Source organism: Xiphophorus hellerii, chromosome 10 (assembly GCF_003331165.1).
Source record: "Xiphophorus hellerii strain 12219 chromosome 10, Xiphophorus_hellerii-4.1, whole genome shotgun sequence".
NCBI classification, from domain to species: domain Eukaryota; kingdom Metazoa; phylum Chordata; class Actinopteri; order Cyprinodontiformes; family Poeciliidae; genus Xiphophorus; species Xiphophorus hellerii.
In genome coordinates this window covers 12467078-12484481 of record NC_045681.1, presented here as the reverse complement: position 1 = coordinate 12484481, position 17404 = coordinate 12467078, and the positions used below count along the sequence as shown (strand labels likewise).

The window sequence follows — 17404 nt, the reverse complement described above, 5'->3', positions numbered from 1 at the left end:
ATTTCAATGTTAATCTCTAATTTTTATCTGATCTCTAATTTCAGCAGTATTATCAAAGGCATGCTGTTGTTTGTGAAGCATACTGGTTTTTGCTGAGACCAAAAAGCTTATGATCTTGTATTTTAAAACAAATGTCTCTTTGCTCTCATAACTTTTGTTGTGAAATTAAATTAGAACTAATTCATCTCTGCAGCTTCAAGTATAAGGAATAGGAAGAAGACCATAATGAGAACACCACTTAGTGCTGCACGCTTCTCTCTTTTGCTTCTTCAGTGTTGAAATCGTTGTTGCTTTGTCTTTTCAGTCCCTCCTCATTTTCTCTTTCTCTTTTTCTCAAGTGCTACATCCTCCTCTCCCGTTCACCTTTTTACTGATTACAGCCTGTGTGAGTTTTCCTTGGCCTCCGCCTTTATGCATTGTTGTCAGTTTATCAGAAGTGAAATCTCTGCTCTTGAATTTCAATTGAGAGGCTTCAAAGTGAGCTGCTCGATGGTTAGGGCGTCATCAAACAGGCCGTGTGCTTCAGTGTTAGAGGGCTCCGAGGACTCTGAGGGTCTGCTGCTGAACAAAGCTGACCAGCTAATCACACTAGGTGAAGTCCCAGCTGCCCCATCGTTCTGCAGCATCTAATGTGAGGACAAAAGGCTTCCTTATTTTTATTGCCCTTGTTGTCTATCATATGCCACATGATGGGGAGTGTCTTCCATTAACTGTAATATTTCCATCTCACTTGCACCTACTCTGACAGATATTGATCACCACTTTTTATTTATTTATTTGTTGGATATGTAGTGTTCTTCTCTGATGCGCAGTTTTCTGAGGAGAGAAAACAAAAGATTATGTATTAGACAAAGGCTCTGTCAAGCAGCACAATCAGAACAACTTGACATTTCAGTTTCTTCATAATAACATACATGCTGTGTGCCAGTGCTGTCAAGGCTGTGTCTGACACAAGGATGCTTTTTTATTTTTGTTTGACATTCAGTTTTCTTTTGTTTTTGAAAGGCCATAGGTCATAATTTGTATAACTTCGTTATTTGATCAGAAAAATAGGAATGCCTATATGCAATTTATTTGTTTCATAAGATTTCTGCGCATCTTGCCCAGAACGTTAGCTGGAGATAGGCACCAGCACCCCTCCTTACCCCACTAGGGACAATGGTGTTGGAAGATGGATGGATGGATGGATGGATGGATGGATGGATGGATGGAAGATTTCTCTGTTCTTTCTGTAAAATACGGTTATATGTGACATTTTCTGTGGTTTCAAAACCTTTTTAATAATGCGAAACTGTGGACATAACAATTTGTCCTGGTTCTTAAGCCCTCTCTTTCTATTTGTTCTTTCATTTTTATTCAACATCCTTTCAGCGTGATCAGAAAGAGAACTTTTGATTAGTGAAAGACTAATTTGTGATGTCTGTACTCCAGGGGGTTTACTTAGAGACTGTGGAGTACCTCTATTGCTATGAAAGAAAAAAAATACAAACAGTGACTCAATTTACTGAAAATTTAATGCACCCTTTTTTATTTTTGGAGGAACTAAACACATTTGCAATCTTCCAAGCAAATGAGTTACGAACCATTAAAACAACTGTTGCTGATGACTGTATTAAGTACCGTGTCTCATTGCAGTTTTCATATTTACACCGCAAACAAAGCGATTCACTAGAAACTTACTAAACATCTGGGAGAAGAATCCATCTTTGAAAATGACTAGCTCTATCACTCGCCTCTACAGATGTGCTTTTGAAGTTTAATGTTTACACTGATATCTTTTCATCATTCCTATTCAATCTGGAATGTGTTCTAACTGAATAGAGAAAATGTAATATGGTATGAAAATGGTTGTTGTTGCAGACATAAGTATGCATCCTATTACCTAAATGTTTTAGTCATCCATCCATGACAATTCTTGTGACATAATTTTCAATGATCAGTTTAGTAAATTAAGATCCAACTTGCTCATTACCACAGCATTACAGTGTGACTGACAAAGACACACACCATCAAGGATAAATAGGCACCCAGATGTCAAAGTGAGCTTTGACACCATATTCACTGAGTCTTTTTCATTCCTCATTATTATTAGATGGTGGTTCTGATGGACCCTATGGAAGATCCAGACGACATCCTGCGTGCCAACCGCTCCAGGGAGAAGACTTACATGTTTGATGTGGCATTCGACTTCTCGGCTAGTCAGGTTATTTAGAGAAGAGAGTTCATAAGCTGAATCATAAGATGAGTAAAGCTAAAATAAATGAGCAACATTTTAATGTTTTTTTTTTCCTATTTTGCTTTCCTCCTCATTTGCAGGACGAGGTTTACCGAGCTACAACCAAAGGGCTCATTGAAGGCCTCATATCAGGCTACAATGCCACGGTGTTTGCCTATGGACCCACAGGTTTGTGTTTAACTCTGTCTATGTGTGTTCTACAAGACCTAGCCAGACATCCAGGCCGTTGTTCTCGAAGTGCATGTATTATTATGCTGACCCTCACTATGCGATCAGCCTGAATTAGTCAGCACCCTCGCTGGAAGATAAAGTGAAACCTTTTTGAGATCTTTTTTTTTATTCAACAAATGTATAATGAGAAAATGAGTCATGCTTCGCCTGTAGTGGAAGTAAAAGGCTTACAAAGACATTTTAGGCTGGCAAAGACTAGTTGAGCTAGGGAAGATATTCAAACAGCAACATTTTAGTGAAAATAAGTCAATGTTCACCAGTGAACTTGCAACTCAACTTAAATTTAAAAAACTTTAACATCTTAAAGAGACCCGGGCCAATTTCAAGGCATCACATACGGCTGAAGCTGACATAGTTACTTAATTGTGCTGTAAAATGGCATTGTGTGCCCAAAAAAATACATAATACTCCCCTTTAAGCACTAAACTTTATAATAAATTTACAAATTTTCCCATGCTGGAAAAAATGATTAGATATTTTCAAAGCAACATTAATTTCTTTGTGCTCCGTGGAGCACACAATTTGCATATTGCCCTTTAATATACATATTGTGGAGAAAAATAATCAATAATTGTTTGAGCTTAAATCCCTTTTTTGTTCTTCACAAGAACAAAAAAGACTCATGCTTTTGTCCGTGTTGGTAAGAACTGCACTTAGCACTTAACAAATAAATTGTCATGCTTTGTTCCAGGTTGTGGGAAGACATACACCATGTTAGGCACTGACAAAGAGCCAGGAATCTATGTTCGCACACTGAATGACTTGTTTCGTGCCATCGAGGAGACTAGTGATGACATGCTGTACAGCGTGTCAATGTCTTATCTAGAGGTAAGTCCTTTATCTACAAGGAAGTTCAGATACATTACTCCCATTTTAGGATAGCAGACTCATTTAATGCAGGTGTCACACCATTTTATTCATCCTACAGCGCTAGTCAAATCACTATACACACAAATTTAACGATTTGTTCAAAAAAGCATTAATTTTTTTACTTTGAATACTGGTAGTTGGTTGTTTTGTAACATGTAGGCCTTTAATCTTTTTTTTTACAACAATCAACTTACATATATTTGTTTTAGGATTTTTAGTTATGTGCAGTAACACAAAGTACTACATATTTGGGAAGTAGGAAGAGAATAATACATAGCTTTCAAAATCACTTATACATGAAAATCTGAGAAGTGTCACATCTATTTGTTCAGAACCCTTGAGAGCTAAGTAGATGTGCCTGAAATTACAGCTGCGTTTTTATGGGGGTATGTGCCTTTTACCTGGTCACATTTACAAACTAAAATCTTTGTCCTTTCTTCTTTGAAAATTAGCTCAAGGTTAGTCAAACAGGACAGAAAGCATAATGGTAATTTTTAAAATTGTATCACACATTCTCTTTTGGATTTAGTCCTGGAATTTGACAGGACTAACCCACATAATATAAATGCTATGAAAAACTGTAAATGTTGGGCTATCATTACAAGCTTAAATATGATCAAAACAATGTCCTTGATGCTCAACTTTGAACACTAAGTGTTTCGCTCTTTGTGTTGCTTTTTCTGAACTGCTGTTTCTGTCATCTTATGCCTTTGAACAGTTTTTTCTCCCCTTTTTGCCTTGGTTTGTCTGTGGGTAATTAGCTGCGGACTGATTATGCTCATTTTTCTGTGTGCCTGCTGGACTCAGCTTCATACCTCATTAAAGACAAGCAGGAACAGCTCAACTTGTCCATTTAGTTCCCTTAACAGCACCAGATACAATGAAGCTGGTTCATTTGTGTCATAGAGGTATAACTTTACAATGCTGTGAGTGGTCTCTTATTTTCAGGCACAAGCACTGAAGAAGATAAAAAGACCCTTTCAAATGCAAGAGTCTCTTGCACTTCTTTTTCTTTTGCTTTTTTCTCTCTTCTGTCAAATGAAGAGCTTTTTTGGTGTTCTAAACATTTCCCAAAACCTTTCCTAAATGATTTTTATTTGTTAAGCAATGCCAAAAAATAGTTATATACTAGTTCCTTAAGTGCAGCTCCAAATAGCGGTTTATAGGATTAGTACACATATGGATTTCCAAGAAATACAAAGAAGTCTCTCAATGAATCTACCGTAGATGAAGTTTTGAGAAATGCATAAAAACTGACTTGCCCAAATGATACAAATATTTAAAACATTAAGAAAAATCAAAATCTCTTCAATGGGCTCCCTTTAAATAATTTTTTGTTGTTGTTGCTAAATTCAGCATTTTTCCAATGTTGAGAATATCTATGTGCAAGCCTCAGAACTTGAATGAATATCCGGGCTCCAGACGGTGATATTCTTCCCATTTAATATGGTAACACCTGCATTCTCTGTGAAAAGGATAAAAAGAACAAATACAAACCACTATCTAGATGTGGCAAAAGCACTGCATTGTCTGTCCTTCTGAGAATTGAATCAGCATGCAATTGTTTTCAAGAAGAAATGTTTAATTCAACATCCTACACTTACCGAACCAAAAACACTGTCCAACTGAGTAAGCAAGGTTAATGTGGAGCAGCACGTTCGGTTCCACATCCTAAGGGATCCTAAAGGCTACATAACTTGACAATTATTTGAAGTGTGTCATCAGTTTATCTCAGGCTGTGTATTGAAGTTTTAATTTTATTTCCAAACTTGACATTAAAATTAATTCAGGTATGTAGAAAATCCTAATTACTGATAGTTATATTCAATGTAATAGTTCTGGTATGATTAAAATGCATCCTGGTTATTCCCATGTATTGGATGAAAGTTTTATTCTTTTAAATTTTAAGGAACTAAACATGATCAAAAACCTGAGTTTGTCCTGTTGTCAAACTTTGACTTTTTATCATGAAAAATAATTACCATGATTAATGTTGATCTTGTACCCAACAAAACTTTACATTTATATAATAACATTACCTTAGCGCCAACAGGGCTCCATATATTTTAACCCTGCATTTTTTCAGTGAAGGTTACAATAAATTTATTGTTTGGTCTGTACAAAATTCATCTTGATTAAATGCTTATCCAACCCAATACGCCCAAGAGCTTCATAACAGATGTTGACTGAACACAAGTGACTGTCAGTTTCAAGGCTTGTGAAAGATTCTGGCCACTTGCTATACAGGCTTCTGACCTGCCTGAGAGATTTCAGTTGTCTGAAGCGTTTTTACCTGTTTCTCCATCATCTACTTGTCCTCGATCACTTCAATCCGTTTGTACAGAGTCTGGAGGTCTGTTTGATTCTGTCTGAAGAAGCAGGTATAGAATATTAACTAGATTTATAACGAAGCCATGTTTACTGTAGAGTATCAACAGAATTTGCTCCATTCTCTGGCTGTCAAGAATAAATTGGAGTAGCACAAGTAACTTAATGACAAAATCCTGGACACTAAGAGCAGTCAGCCTTCAACTGAAAATCAAAGTGGCACAAACAAGCACTTGTCTCGCACAATTTCAGCCTATTGGAGGGGTTTTTGCATTTGGCATCAAAATTACGGCTTTTGTTTTCACTGCCAGACTCTGTCATTATGAACACTGAGGGACAAATTTATTGCAGGGTAGCTTTTTAGTTTCTCTTTGAGTGGGTGGGAGTGAAATTCTTTCCCATCAAAATGTCAGAAACTGCATATAGAACAAGCTTTCTGACCTGCATTCATTTTGCAACTTTGAATCCTCAAATGACTGCATGTGTGACGTGTGTGTTTGCTGTTTCCAGGGAGCAATCTGTTACTGCCGCCGCCTCATAGTGAAGAGGTTAAATGGCATTTTATGGACGAATTGAGCAAAGTGCACATCTGTTGCTTCTCTTGTTTGCATCTCTCTTTCTGTCACGTGTGAAATCACTGCAGCACATGCACAGGAACACACCAATACATCCTGCAGTTCTTCCTCATTTATTTCAGAATGCAATTGCGGTGTTATTGAGCACGCCTTTCAGAGCTGGTAGCATCACGTTGTACCCCAAGCTCTTTTACACTCCATCTGAAGTGAGAGCTGGGGAAGTAAAAAATAACATAGCCAATGTTAAGATGTCAGTTTGAATGACAGCCTACTGCTCTAGTATACGTTTGGCTAAAAGTGAATTTGGCAGTAAGTGTGTCCTAAAATTTCAGACTGTCACCCTGTGGTCACTTTTCAGGATCTTGTTTCTGCTTTCAACTGAATGTGTTTTGAAAGGTTTCAATTATTTTATCATTGTCCAAAATGTTCTTACACTGGTGTGATAACAGTGTCATACCCGGATCTTGGATATCTTTGAACTGTTGATTTTTGCCAGTAACTCCAGTCTGAGAAAAAAAAAAATCCCTGACATGATATTGATACATTAAATAGAGAAAAAATAATTAAATCACTAATGCCTTTCAATTTTGATGCTTAAGACTTTTAGCTAATGACAAACATTTCCAAAAATTGTGTTTGGCACATCTTGTTTCAACTTGTACCATGTACTTTTCAGTGATGTTGTTAGTTGCTCTGGTTTATTGGTTGTCTTTTTTCTTGTCTGAAGCCTTGAATGGAAAAATAGCTCCATCCAGGAGATGGAGTTTTTTTTATATTTTCTGTGTAACTAAATTGTTGAGTCACAAAACAAGGATACTTTTTTGTTCTCACTCTGCATGTTCTGGTTCACATCTTTAGATGTCCAATGTTACTTGAAAACTTCTCTTCTCTGTTTTTCTTTTCCCAAACTCTTTTCGAACTTAATTATAAATATCTAATTTTATGCCATTCAAACTATGCCTTTAATCTCAAGAGAGGCACTAAGGAACTGTTTAATGATATTAAAACCTTAAATCAATTTGGATTATATATTAAACATTTATATTAAGGAAACCATTTTAATTCTGTTCTACTAGTTTGTAGAAATGCTTGCACAGCTTCCTATTGAGTTTGGCCCTGTTTATTGAAATATTTGATTATAAAATAAGTGCTCAGTGTGTAAGCAATTTGATTGATGTGGAGTAAATCTCCTGCCAGATAAATATCCAGAATGTGATCACTTCTTTGAATGTGTTATAGATTCATTCCCCGCAGAGATTATTTTTTTTTTATTTTTGAGATTATCTATCAATCTTTTTATATTACTATGCTATATAGTAGTATTAACCAGCTACACCATATGCTTAAAAAATAACAGTAGTAGAGTAAGTGTTTGAAATATACCATCTTGTGTGTACCAGTAATTAATGTGAGTTTTGTTATTTAATTGAATTGCAGAAAAAAAATGCATATTGTATTCTTATTACATGTGCTGGAAGGCACATTCTTCCAACTGATTAATGCTGTCTGAAGAATGTTTTACATTTCAATCTATATATTTACAGATCTACAATGAGATGATCAGAGACCTGCTGAACCCATCTTCAGGTTTCTTGGATCTAAGAGAAGACTCTAAGGGTGTGATTCAGGTTGCAGGCATCACAGAAGTGTCGACCATCAATGCCCAGGAGGTGAGAGGATACCCAGTGTGGTTTCATCACACGGTTAAAAAGCTATGAACACTCCTGACTGCCTCACTTGTGTGTCCTCAGATCATGGAGTTGCTAATGAAAGGCAACAAGCAGCGCACGCAGGAGCCAACAGCCGCTAATCAGACATCGTCTCGCTCCCACGCTGTGCTGCAGGTTGCCGTCAAGCAGCAGAGCCGTTGTCGTGACGTGTTGCAGGAGGTCCGCTTTGCTCGGCTTTTCATGATTGACCTCGCCGGCTCAGAAAGAGCTGCTCAGGTGGACAGATTTGGCGCTTTGTGCTTGCATTTAGACATCTTTTGATAACATTAAGTTATCAAGTTCAAAATTCAAGGTCCTTCTACTCTTTGCATGTTATTGAACATAGCGCTGCGTAGTACACTCTCCTACATCTAAACTGTGGCTTCCCTTGTTGACTTATTTTGCAATTTCACTTTTTAAGATGATAATCATTTTATGAGAGAGCCTACAGTGCCTTGCAAAAGTACTCATAACCCTCAAAGTTTTTCAATTTACAGCTACAAACGTCAATGGATTTTACTGGGATTTGTGTAATAAATGATTACACAGTATCACTTCACAAGTAAAAGGCTAATTTTTTTCCATTTAGATTTTTTTTAATATAAAATACATAAAAAGTGTTGTATTATTCTCCCATTATTCCCTAATGTCCCTCCAGAAAAGGCATGAATTCTACCAATTGTGTGAAAAAGTTATGCACTATTTTCTGGTGGTCTATTGCTTAAAGTCCCCCCCAAAAAATTAAGTTTGTGGTTGTAGTGTGACAAAATTTCCAAAGAAAACTTTGCGAAACGCTGCATGAACCACTCAGATTATTAAATGCATATACCAGTAGTGTCAACTTTGATTACACTTTTGTGAATCATACTTCAGAGTTTGACATTTGTACACGACTTCCATTTTATAATCTTTAATATGGGCATTTCATCAAATTTACTGGGCATCTATAACAGCTAGTAATTATTCTTTTTATTGCTTGGCTATTGTAATGTCTTGTTCAATCATAGGACAGCTGAGGGGCCAACTCCCATAATGTAGAATTACATGATCAGATATTACCTAATTCAGTTTGCAACTTCATAAACAAAAATTAAGCTCTCATTTTTTAGATCCCGAAAATGAAGTAAATCCTCTCATTTAGTCCGATCCTCTACTGCAGATGATGTCTGTCATGATGTCCTGCATGAGATCCTTGTTTTATGTTCTGCAGGCTTCCTCGACCACAAACAGGACTCCAGGTTATAGTTAAAGTTGCTGCCTGTCATTCAGGCTGATTTAATACAAAGTGTTTCCCCCAGAACATCAACAGCCACTCCACTCAAATCTATCTTTAGTCTCTCCTCAACAACATGTTGCTTGGCTCTAAAAAGACACTTTAGTAGATGTTACATTTGCGGTCAATGGAAGGGAGATTCAGAACCCAGAAGAAATCACAGACTAAGCCTCCTCTCTGTCGCTTTGCACAGAAATGCAGAAAGAAAACGTCAAAGCAAATTCTCTGTAAAAGAAAAATTTTTTTAGATGAAGCTTCATGCTCAGCCCTTGTTAATGTTTTGGTGGGTTGACGGTAAGCTTTACTCCAGTCAAGGCTGGGACAGTGTGCTCACATCCCTCAGGTTTGAATTATGTCTCCTTTTAGCTCCAAATTTCTAGTCTGGAGACTCTGGCTCTCCATTCAGGAGAGTCAGAGAAATCTGTTCCTTTCACCATTTTACTTGCACTAATCTATTACCATTTTTCTGCTTAGAATATGTTTATTGGAAAGGGACTCACTGAATCCTTTTTATTTTCTGTTTATTTGAGTTATGAAGGTCTGTCAAGCTCTGTGATTGTTGTGAGGGCTTTTCAGACTCACCCTGCAGCGTCAGGTGCAATATATTTGGTAGCGCCTTCCTGTTTTGGAGGACGTCACTCAAAATGCTCATTTTTGTTTCAGAGAAGTATTTCATAACTACTTATATACTTTAAAAAACAAAAACAATTTTTTGTTTTTCTGGCTTTGAAATATGGTGCAATCCTTGTTTGATCTAAATATGACTAAATCCAAATTTATTTATGAAGTATGTGTCTTATTTTCTCTCACTAAGAAAAATGTGTTTCACTGAAGTGAGGTGAAATTGTTCAGTCTTGGACTACTCTTTGACTTTTTGTCTCAAAACCGCATTCACCATATAAATAAAATCTCCTGGTACTAGTTAGATGCCTTTGTTGCTTGCTATTCCCAGTCTCCCTCTAGTTCCTTTTACTGAAAGCTTTCATTTGACCCCCGTCACAGGGAACAAAGTGATAAAAACCCCTGTGAGTTCAGAGGTTTTCTCACCCATCGATCTCTGCCTCTTTCAGACTCAGAATAGAGGTCAGCGACTGAAAGAAGGAGCTCACATCAATCGCTCCCTCCTGGCTTTGGGCAACTGCATTAACGCCCTGAGTGACAAAAATGGCAACAAGTACGTCAACTATCGAGACAGCAAGTTGACTCGCCTCCTGAAGGTACTGCAGTTGAGAAAAGATTCCTGTCTTTATACAATGTCTGGCAAAAGATGTCATGCATTTGCACAAAATTCAAACAAGCTTCTTTGATAGACCAAGACAAAGTAGTGCAGAATTGTGAACTGCGAATTAACAATCTGAAAAGTGTGCGGCATATTTGTGTTTCTACAAGGATTGACTCTGGCGAGTAAAATGCAAATGCATCCCACACTTTTCAAATTTGTAGGTAAAATATTTTTTTAAAACCAAGTATAATTTTCCTTCTACTTCACAATGATGCATTATTCAGTCGTATTAAATCATAAGACTGGACCTACACACACACAAAAACTTTTAAGCCACTCTATCTGTTGTATTCACAAAAATGTCTCTCAAATTTCAATGACAGGACTCATTGGGTGGGAACAGCAGAACAGTGATGATAGCCCATATTAGCCCCGCCTCTATAGCTTTTGAGGAGTCTCGAAACACGCTGACATACGCTGACCGTGCCAAAAGCATACGTACACGGGTAAACTTTTATTTCATCCTAATAAAAGCTCACCTTGAAGTGGATTGGGTTTTTTCAGACATATTGTTTCCAATCACTGTTTGCTTTAGGTGAAGAAGAACCTAATAAATGTGTCATACCACATTGCTCAGTACACAAACATCATCTCTGACCTCCGCTGTGAAATCCAGCGGCTCAAAAAGAAGATTGCAGAGCAGGCGACCCGGCAGGTCGGCTCCGACCGAGCTGACATCCGAAACATCCAGGGTAAATTTGATCGTCTGTACTTTAAATGAGTAAAAGACACATCTCAACATCTGTTGAAAATTGTATTCATGTTTCTTTCTTCCTTCCTTTCTTTCTCTTTGTATTTCTACTGTCTTTCAGCGGAGGTCCAAGCCCACTCCAGCCAGCAGAGCAGAGCAGAGATGGACGAGTTGAGGGAGCAGCTTCTGGATGCTTTCCGGCAGCAGATGAAGATCAGGAAGAGCCTGATCGAGCTGGAGAACAGCAACATGGAGATCCAGATCGACACCTCTAAACACCTTGTCACCATTGCAGAGTCAGTCGGATTTCTGCTGTTTCTTTTCACCGCAGAGCACACTTGTTATTTAAAATCTAATAATCCAGATTGTCACATTTTAGCAGTTGTCTTCCAGTTAATATTCATAATTCTCAATCTCTGTTCGGGGGTTTAAATCAAATAGACTCTTATTCTTGCTCTGATCTAGTTTAATTAAATTAATTAGTGCACAGCAAGTATTTCTCTGTAGCTATTTTATGTTATTAACTGTTAACAGTGATGCAAATCTAATTATGAATTTCCTTGACTAGAAAATCTATTCAAAGTAAAGAATTATCTCACCATATTTGTGCCTACAAGCTTTAGAACATGCAATTGCAACTGTCAGTAAAAACCTTTATAACAAAATATACATATATTATGTGCTATAGCTGGGAGCAGGAGCAGAGCAAGCGCAGGAGAAAGTGGCGTTCAGAAAGAAGGAAGGAAAGTGTCAATAAAGACGAAAGTGAGAAGGATTCGGATTCCCCAGACTCTCCCCCAGACAGCACAGAGACCCGGGAGGTAGCAGTGGCTCGGGAAAACTTAGTCACCCTCATGGCTGAACAGAAGAAGATTCAAAAGCAGAAGGTTTGCTTCTTCAAAATGTTAGGGTTAGAATGCATTCTGATGTTCTCCCGTACTGAATAAAAATAACCTCTGATTGAAGGGTTTACTGGAGCAGAGGTTTCTGGAGCTCCGGGATCGAGCCCGGCGCCTGGAGGAGCTTCTTCCTCGCAGAGTGAGCTCAGAGGAGCAACGCGAAATCCTTGGCCTCCTCTGCAAGGTCCACGAGCTGGAGATCGAGAACACAGAGATGCAGTCCCACGCTCTGATCAAAGACAACGTCATCCGGCAGAAGAACTTTGTGGTTCAGCGCTTTGAGCAGCACAGACACCTGTGTGATGAGATCATTCAGCAACAGAGACAATTCATAGATGGTAAGTTACTTTTAAATCATTATACTGTGTTTGACCTTTGCATGGAACTCGTCTAAAGATTTTTCAGTTATCAGTTGAAAACTCTGTGTGCTGTGTGCATTTCTCAGAGATTATTAACCCTGACAAGAAATTACAAGTTGCAACCCTGTGACTTCGTGTACAAAGGCTTGAGTGGCGACATGGTATACTCTTGAATAGAAAAACTTGTCCACACATAAAAAAAAAAAAACAGATGTTTAAAACTGCCCAGGGGCCTAGATCCAAACATATTTTTTCTTGAGTCAAGGTTGACTGGCATAGTCCTGATAAGTTCAGTTCCTTCTGAAGTCCCTCACACTGGTGCAGGTATAGGTACAGGCAGCCTCAGTCTTCAGCACAGCTCCATCAGGGTTATTCTTGACAACTTAAAGTGGCTAGTAATCAAATTTTCATCTCGGGCCAGAAAATAATCTCGGTTTCTCAAAACACATTCTCTTCACGCTGCACCATTTGGGTGGTTGTCCACTTTAGAAGATATTTCATAAAACTATTTTATCAGGATGTTAGTTGTTAAAGATTTGTTTTCAGCACTCACAAATCATCCTGTGAGAGTTTCTGCTACTCATCCATACTGAGTGTGCAACGTTTTAAATGCCTGTACATAAAACTAGCTTATGGGTGTGGCGATAGCAACCATGTACATGTGTCCCTCTGCATGTTTCAGAGAACAGCCTGCTTGTACCACCGCACCTCCAGGAACTATATGAGATGTACATGAGGGAGCTGGATGAGAGGAAGCTGGAGAGAGCTGTAGCCTTGGACAAGGTGACCACCAGACAAACCATCAAGGTGACTGTCATGTCGAATCAATTAGTCATTAGTCTTATTAGTCTTAGATATGAATTAAACTGACAGGACAAATTATGAAGGCGTTTTCTGTATTCTTATTTGCAGGAAGGATCTTTACCAAAGATCTCTCTGCCAGCTCAAGGTCACGATTGCACACAGGATGTAGATTCTGACCAGGAGAGCTTAGGCAGCATGTTCACAGAGAACAGACGAGGTCAAGCCAGAATGCGCAGACACACCTTACCCCCAATTCTCCCTGAAGCTGAGCCGTAAGAAGAGATCATTTTCTTATTCTTCGCTCATAACATGTACTTAAAAGTTAATTTACTCATCGACTTGATTTCACATTTTCTCTGCCTCAGGGACAGGGTGTTTAAAAGCAGTCCTCATGCCAAGCAGATAAAGAACTCGGCTGTAATGACCCCTCCTCCGATACACATAAATGGGAAAGGCAACAGAGAGGTAAGTACAATTCCTATACACCAGCTACTCTGCTTTGTTTCTGGTAATAATCTGGTAATATAATTTACTGAGGTAACTCTCAGTAAATTATATTATCAAAATGTTTATGTATTTCAGTGATTCAATTCAAAATGAAAACGTTTAATATTGTATCAATTTATATAAACATTAAGAGTTCCTAAGAAAATTAATTTACAGAAATAAACACTTATAATATTTCCGTCTTTGTGTATTACATCTACATCATGTGCGAGTTTAACATCAGAAATTGATTTCGGAACATTCAAAACATGAATGCAGTCTGATCCAGTTCTTTTCCTTTTAAACAGCACCACCCTGTGTTTCATTTAGGCACGCACAAATTTTTACCTCTTTTAGGTTTTTGTTTTGTTTTCAAATCTTCTGAAGAAACTTTGGATCTCCAGAGTAAAAATGTACTACAAGATTGGATTTTGGAAAGACGCTAATATTATCAAAGTAGCACTGCAGTGAATGTTTGGTCTCAATGAGTCCCTCTGATCCTCATGTCCGCAGCTGCAGCCTCTGGCTCCTGAAAGCTTCACAAGCTATAGCCATCTCAGCCACAGCATCAGCAGCCAACTGGACTCATCACCCGAAAGCAGCGAAGCTGGGGGTGATGTGACCATTTCTCGAAATGGTAAGATCCTTCTTCAGATATGGTATTCATTATGAACTTGTTAATACCTACAGAGAAGCTTTTTGTTTGTTTGTTTTCATTAAAGTACTTCCAGTGATTGTTCTGTGAAAACACAGCATGAAACACTTATCCCAACAATCCCTCAAGTCCAGCTGTTCTGTTCTTAGATAACAGCGTGGGGAGACAAATTAGCTACATGAGTCACGTCATTTATTTTAGTGTCCCAAACAGCAAGCAAATGTCTTCACATCACATGCATCATATATAAATAGAAATTAACAAATGGACAAGAGTCTACTTTTCTTTATTTTAATCTTGGTTTGAATCTAGCTGTTTTGGGAAGACCTCAGAGGTTTGGTAGAGAACATTAGAGGACAATCAGCATCATAAAGACCTAGAAACAATTTCAGGGCTGAGCAGGAGAAAAATTTCAAATATTAATACATTAGGTAGCTAGTAGTTGGGGATTTCACAAAATTGATGAGAAGAAAGCTTCCATTAAACATATGAAAGGAAGTTCTCTGGTCACCAAAATAACACATTTTGTCTTGGATATTAAACGGTATGGATGACGGAAAACTAACACCCTGAAGACACCATAAAAACATGGTGAGGCTGTGGTGATTCTTCTTCTCTGCATTTGTGGATTTCTTTGTGTTGCTGTATCATAAAATCTAAGGTATATTGTTGTAATGTGACAAATTATGAACCAGTGGAGTGCAATCATCCAACCAAGAGACAAGTTAATGCATCACTATGTCCTCAGGGTTTGGTAATTCCTTTGCTAAGATGCAGAAAATAGCCTCCCGGGCACAAATTATATTTTATATCTTAAACCAAAGCCAAGCAGAAGATATTGTATATGAATCATTCCGACTTTTATCCCTCACCTAAAATATTTCTTTTACCATGTCTGCACAGAACGGCAGCAGATCCTTAAAGGGGTTCAGAACATTGTGGTAAAAGCAGCCCGTCGACGTTCCAAAGCCCTGGAGGTGGATGTCCTTCGGTTACCTGCTGCCCCCTCTCCCCTAGACCACAAAAAGCAGAAAAGCAACCTCTCTTTAATCGAGGGGCCCCCTAGAGGTCTACCCTTGCGGCGCGGCAGGCAGCCAAGCCCTGAACTGAGACACGCCACCTCTGATGATAACCTGTCCAGCAGCACAGGGGAGGGACCAGGCCTGCATGTGACCTGGACACGTCCTCGCAACCACCATGCTACCAACAAGAACCAAACACCTCGCGAGGTGGACTTTGAGGCCCGTCGCAAGAAAAGACGCTCAAGATCTTTTGAGGTCACTGGTCAAGCAGTAAGTCATTTTAATTTGTTATTAAATGTTGTGAGGTGTTAAATATTTTGAAGGTTTTTGTCCACCTTTGTCTCAAATCATTTTGGCCAACATCTTAGCCGTCCTACTGTTGGACGGCTATGAATTTGAAATCATAGCCAATTTCAAGCGGCTATGATTTTGGCTACTTGAAATTCTCATGAAGTGCAAGCTACTCTCTCAAAACTCACTTCTTGGACTGCCACATTTGGAACTTAGTAAAATACCTAAATGATACAACTGTAAACCGAAAACCAGTCATCAGTTCTACAACAGCTTTGGCAGTTCTTGTCACATGGCAGTTTGTTTGGCTGAGAACCATCGATGCTCTGGTATCTAATTTGTTGCTTCAGTCCTAACATTTCCTCACTTCTCTCTCATGCAGCTGCCTCAGACCAAAGCCATCAAAGCTCAGAGGTTTCGGCCTCTGGACAGCACATCGGACCCTCATCTCCATATTAACGGCCAACCCCAGGCCCCTATGGTGCGTCCACAGTACCGAGGGGTCCCTCCTATCGCCAAAGTCAGGCCTCACCACAGCAATCACACACATACAGGTGAGCAGTTATCTTTGTTAGTGGATAGAAAGTGACATTCTATATGGTTCAATCTCTTTATTTTATTCATTTGTCTCCATAGGAACAATTGCTGAGTCCTCCACAGCAAGCATTAATAACCTGAAGAGAGGACCCCAGCTCCGGCAGCCCCACCCTCTTCTCTATGTCACCACCACAGGCACCGGGGCCCAGCGCACTCGCAGACACTGAGCCCAACACTAGCACTCACAGCCACACCAGCTGAGCCTGAAACTCAGAGTTAGGGACTAGATGAAAAACTACGACAGAAAAGGACAAGCAGTAAGCAGACGAAGGCTGGCTGTCTTAACACAGGTGCTGTCTTTTACTTGCACCATGTATGAGGCCACTCTAAGATCCACTTACCTGAAGACACCACAGATTTGTATATTTACAGTGCCCATTCTGTCCTGTGCAGTGTCTTCACTTTAGTCCGCTGCTGTGCTGAATATCTTGTGTTTTGGTGAAGTTGCGAAGATGTGAAGCTCACTGTGAACGCAACTCAGCTGTTTGTTGTGACTGTTTCTGTTTATATATATTTGTGCGTGTGTATTTTCGGTCTTTGTTATGAAAACCTTAAGCAAAACAACAAATCTAAGACACTCGAAGCTCAGCTTAAGGATGGAAATACAGTCTGACTTCATGTATCAAAACAATGCAGAGAAAATTCTCACATGCATCCCAATGTCAGTGTCACTGAGCTATGCTCTACTGGTAAAATGTATTCATTATTTTTTGTTCTTGTCAGACTGAAGCCCTGATATTTGTGGAGAAAAACTAAATGTGTGTATTTTGTGGATTCTACATTCTTTCCCCACACCTGAGGTCTCTGCCTTTTAAACCAAATATTTCCTTATTGAATATCATGTTTGTGTAAATGCATACCCTGGCATCACAAGATGTTTTGTTTTCCAGATTAGTTGATTCAGCTTTTAATTAACTGTTCAACAAATGCCTTTTTCTTTTACGATATTGACAGTTTTCATATGTGTTCCTTTCTATTCTTTTTTTTTTTGTACATTTTTTTATTTGTACCTAAATAAAATTGACTGAATTGTGTACTTTTGATCTACTGCCTTTGGCTTATTTGATATTTTATAGGAATGATGGAAATGTGAGTT

General features: G+C 38.6%; 1 protein-coding gene across 1 annotated transcript in view; it reads left to right on the top strand.

Moving 5' to 3' along the window:
• Positions 1 to 17349, top strand: part of kif19 (kinesin family member 19) — a 38369-nt gene extending 21020 nt beyond the window's left edge. Inside the window, exons 3-20 of the mRNA XM_032575363.1 lie at positions 2093 to 2203; positions 2317 to 2404; positions 3159 to 3295; positions 7785 to 7910; positions 7992 to 8186; positions 10293 to 10439; positions 10828 to 10950; positions 11040 to 11196; positions 11317 to 11491; positions 11884 to 12082; positions 12162 to 12432; positions 13136 to 13260; positions 13366 to 13529; positions 13623 to 13722; positions 14257 to 14380; positions 15302 to 15690; positions 16094 to 16265; positions 16348 to 17349. Of these exons, the coding sequence (XP_032431254.1) occupies positions 2093 to 2203; positions 2317 to 2404; positions 3159 to 3295; positions 7785 to 7910; positions 7992 to 8186; positions 10293 to 10439; positions 10828 to 10950; positions 11040 to 11196; positions 11317 to 11491; positions 11884 to 12082; positions 12162 to 12432; positions 13136 to 13260; positions 13366 to 13529; positions 13623 to 13722; positions 14257 to 14380; positions 15302 to 15690; positions 16094 to 16265; positions 16348 to 16475 (2931 nt within the window). The 3' untranslated portion in view covers positions 16476 to 17349. The remainder of the gene's footprint in view (positions 1 to 2092; positions 2204 to 2316; positions 2405 to 3158; positions 3296 to 7784; positions 7911 to 7991; positions 8187 to 10292; positions 10440 to 10827; positions 10951 to 11039; positions 11197 to 11316; positions 11492 to 11883; positions 12083 to 12161; positions 12433 to 13135; positions 13261 to 13365; positions 13530 to 13622; positions 13723 to 14256; positions 14381 to 15301; positions 15691 to 16093; positions 16266 to 16347) is intronic.
• Positions 17350 to 17404: the final 55 nt, after the last annotated feature.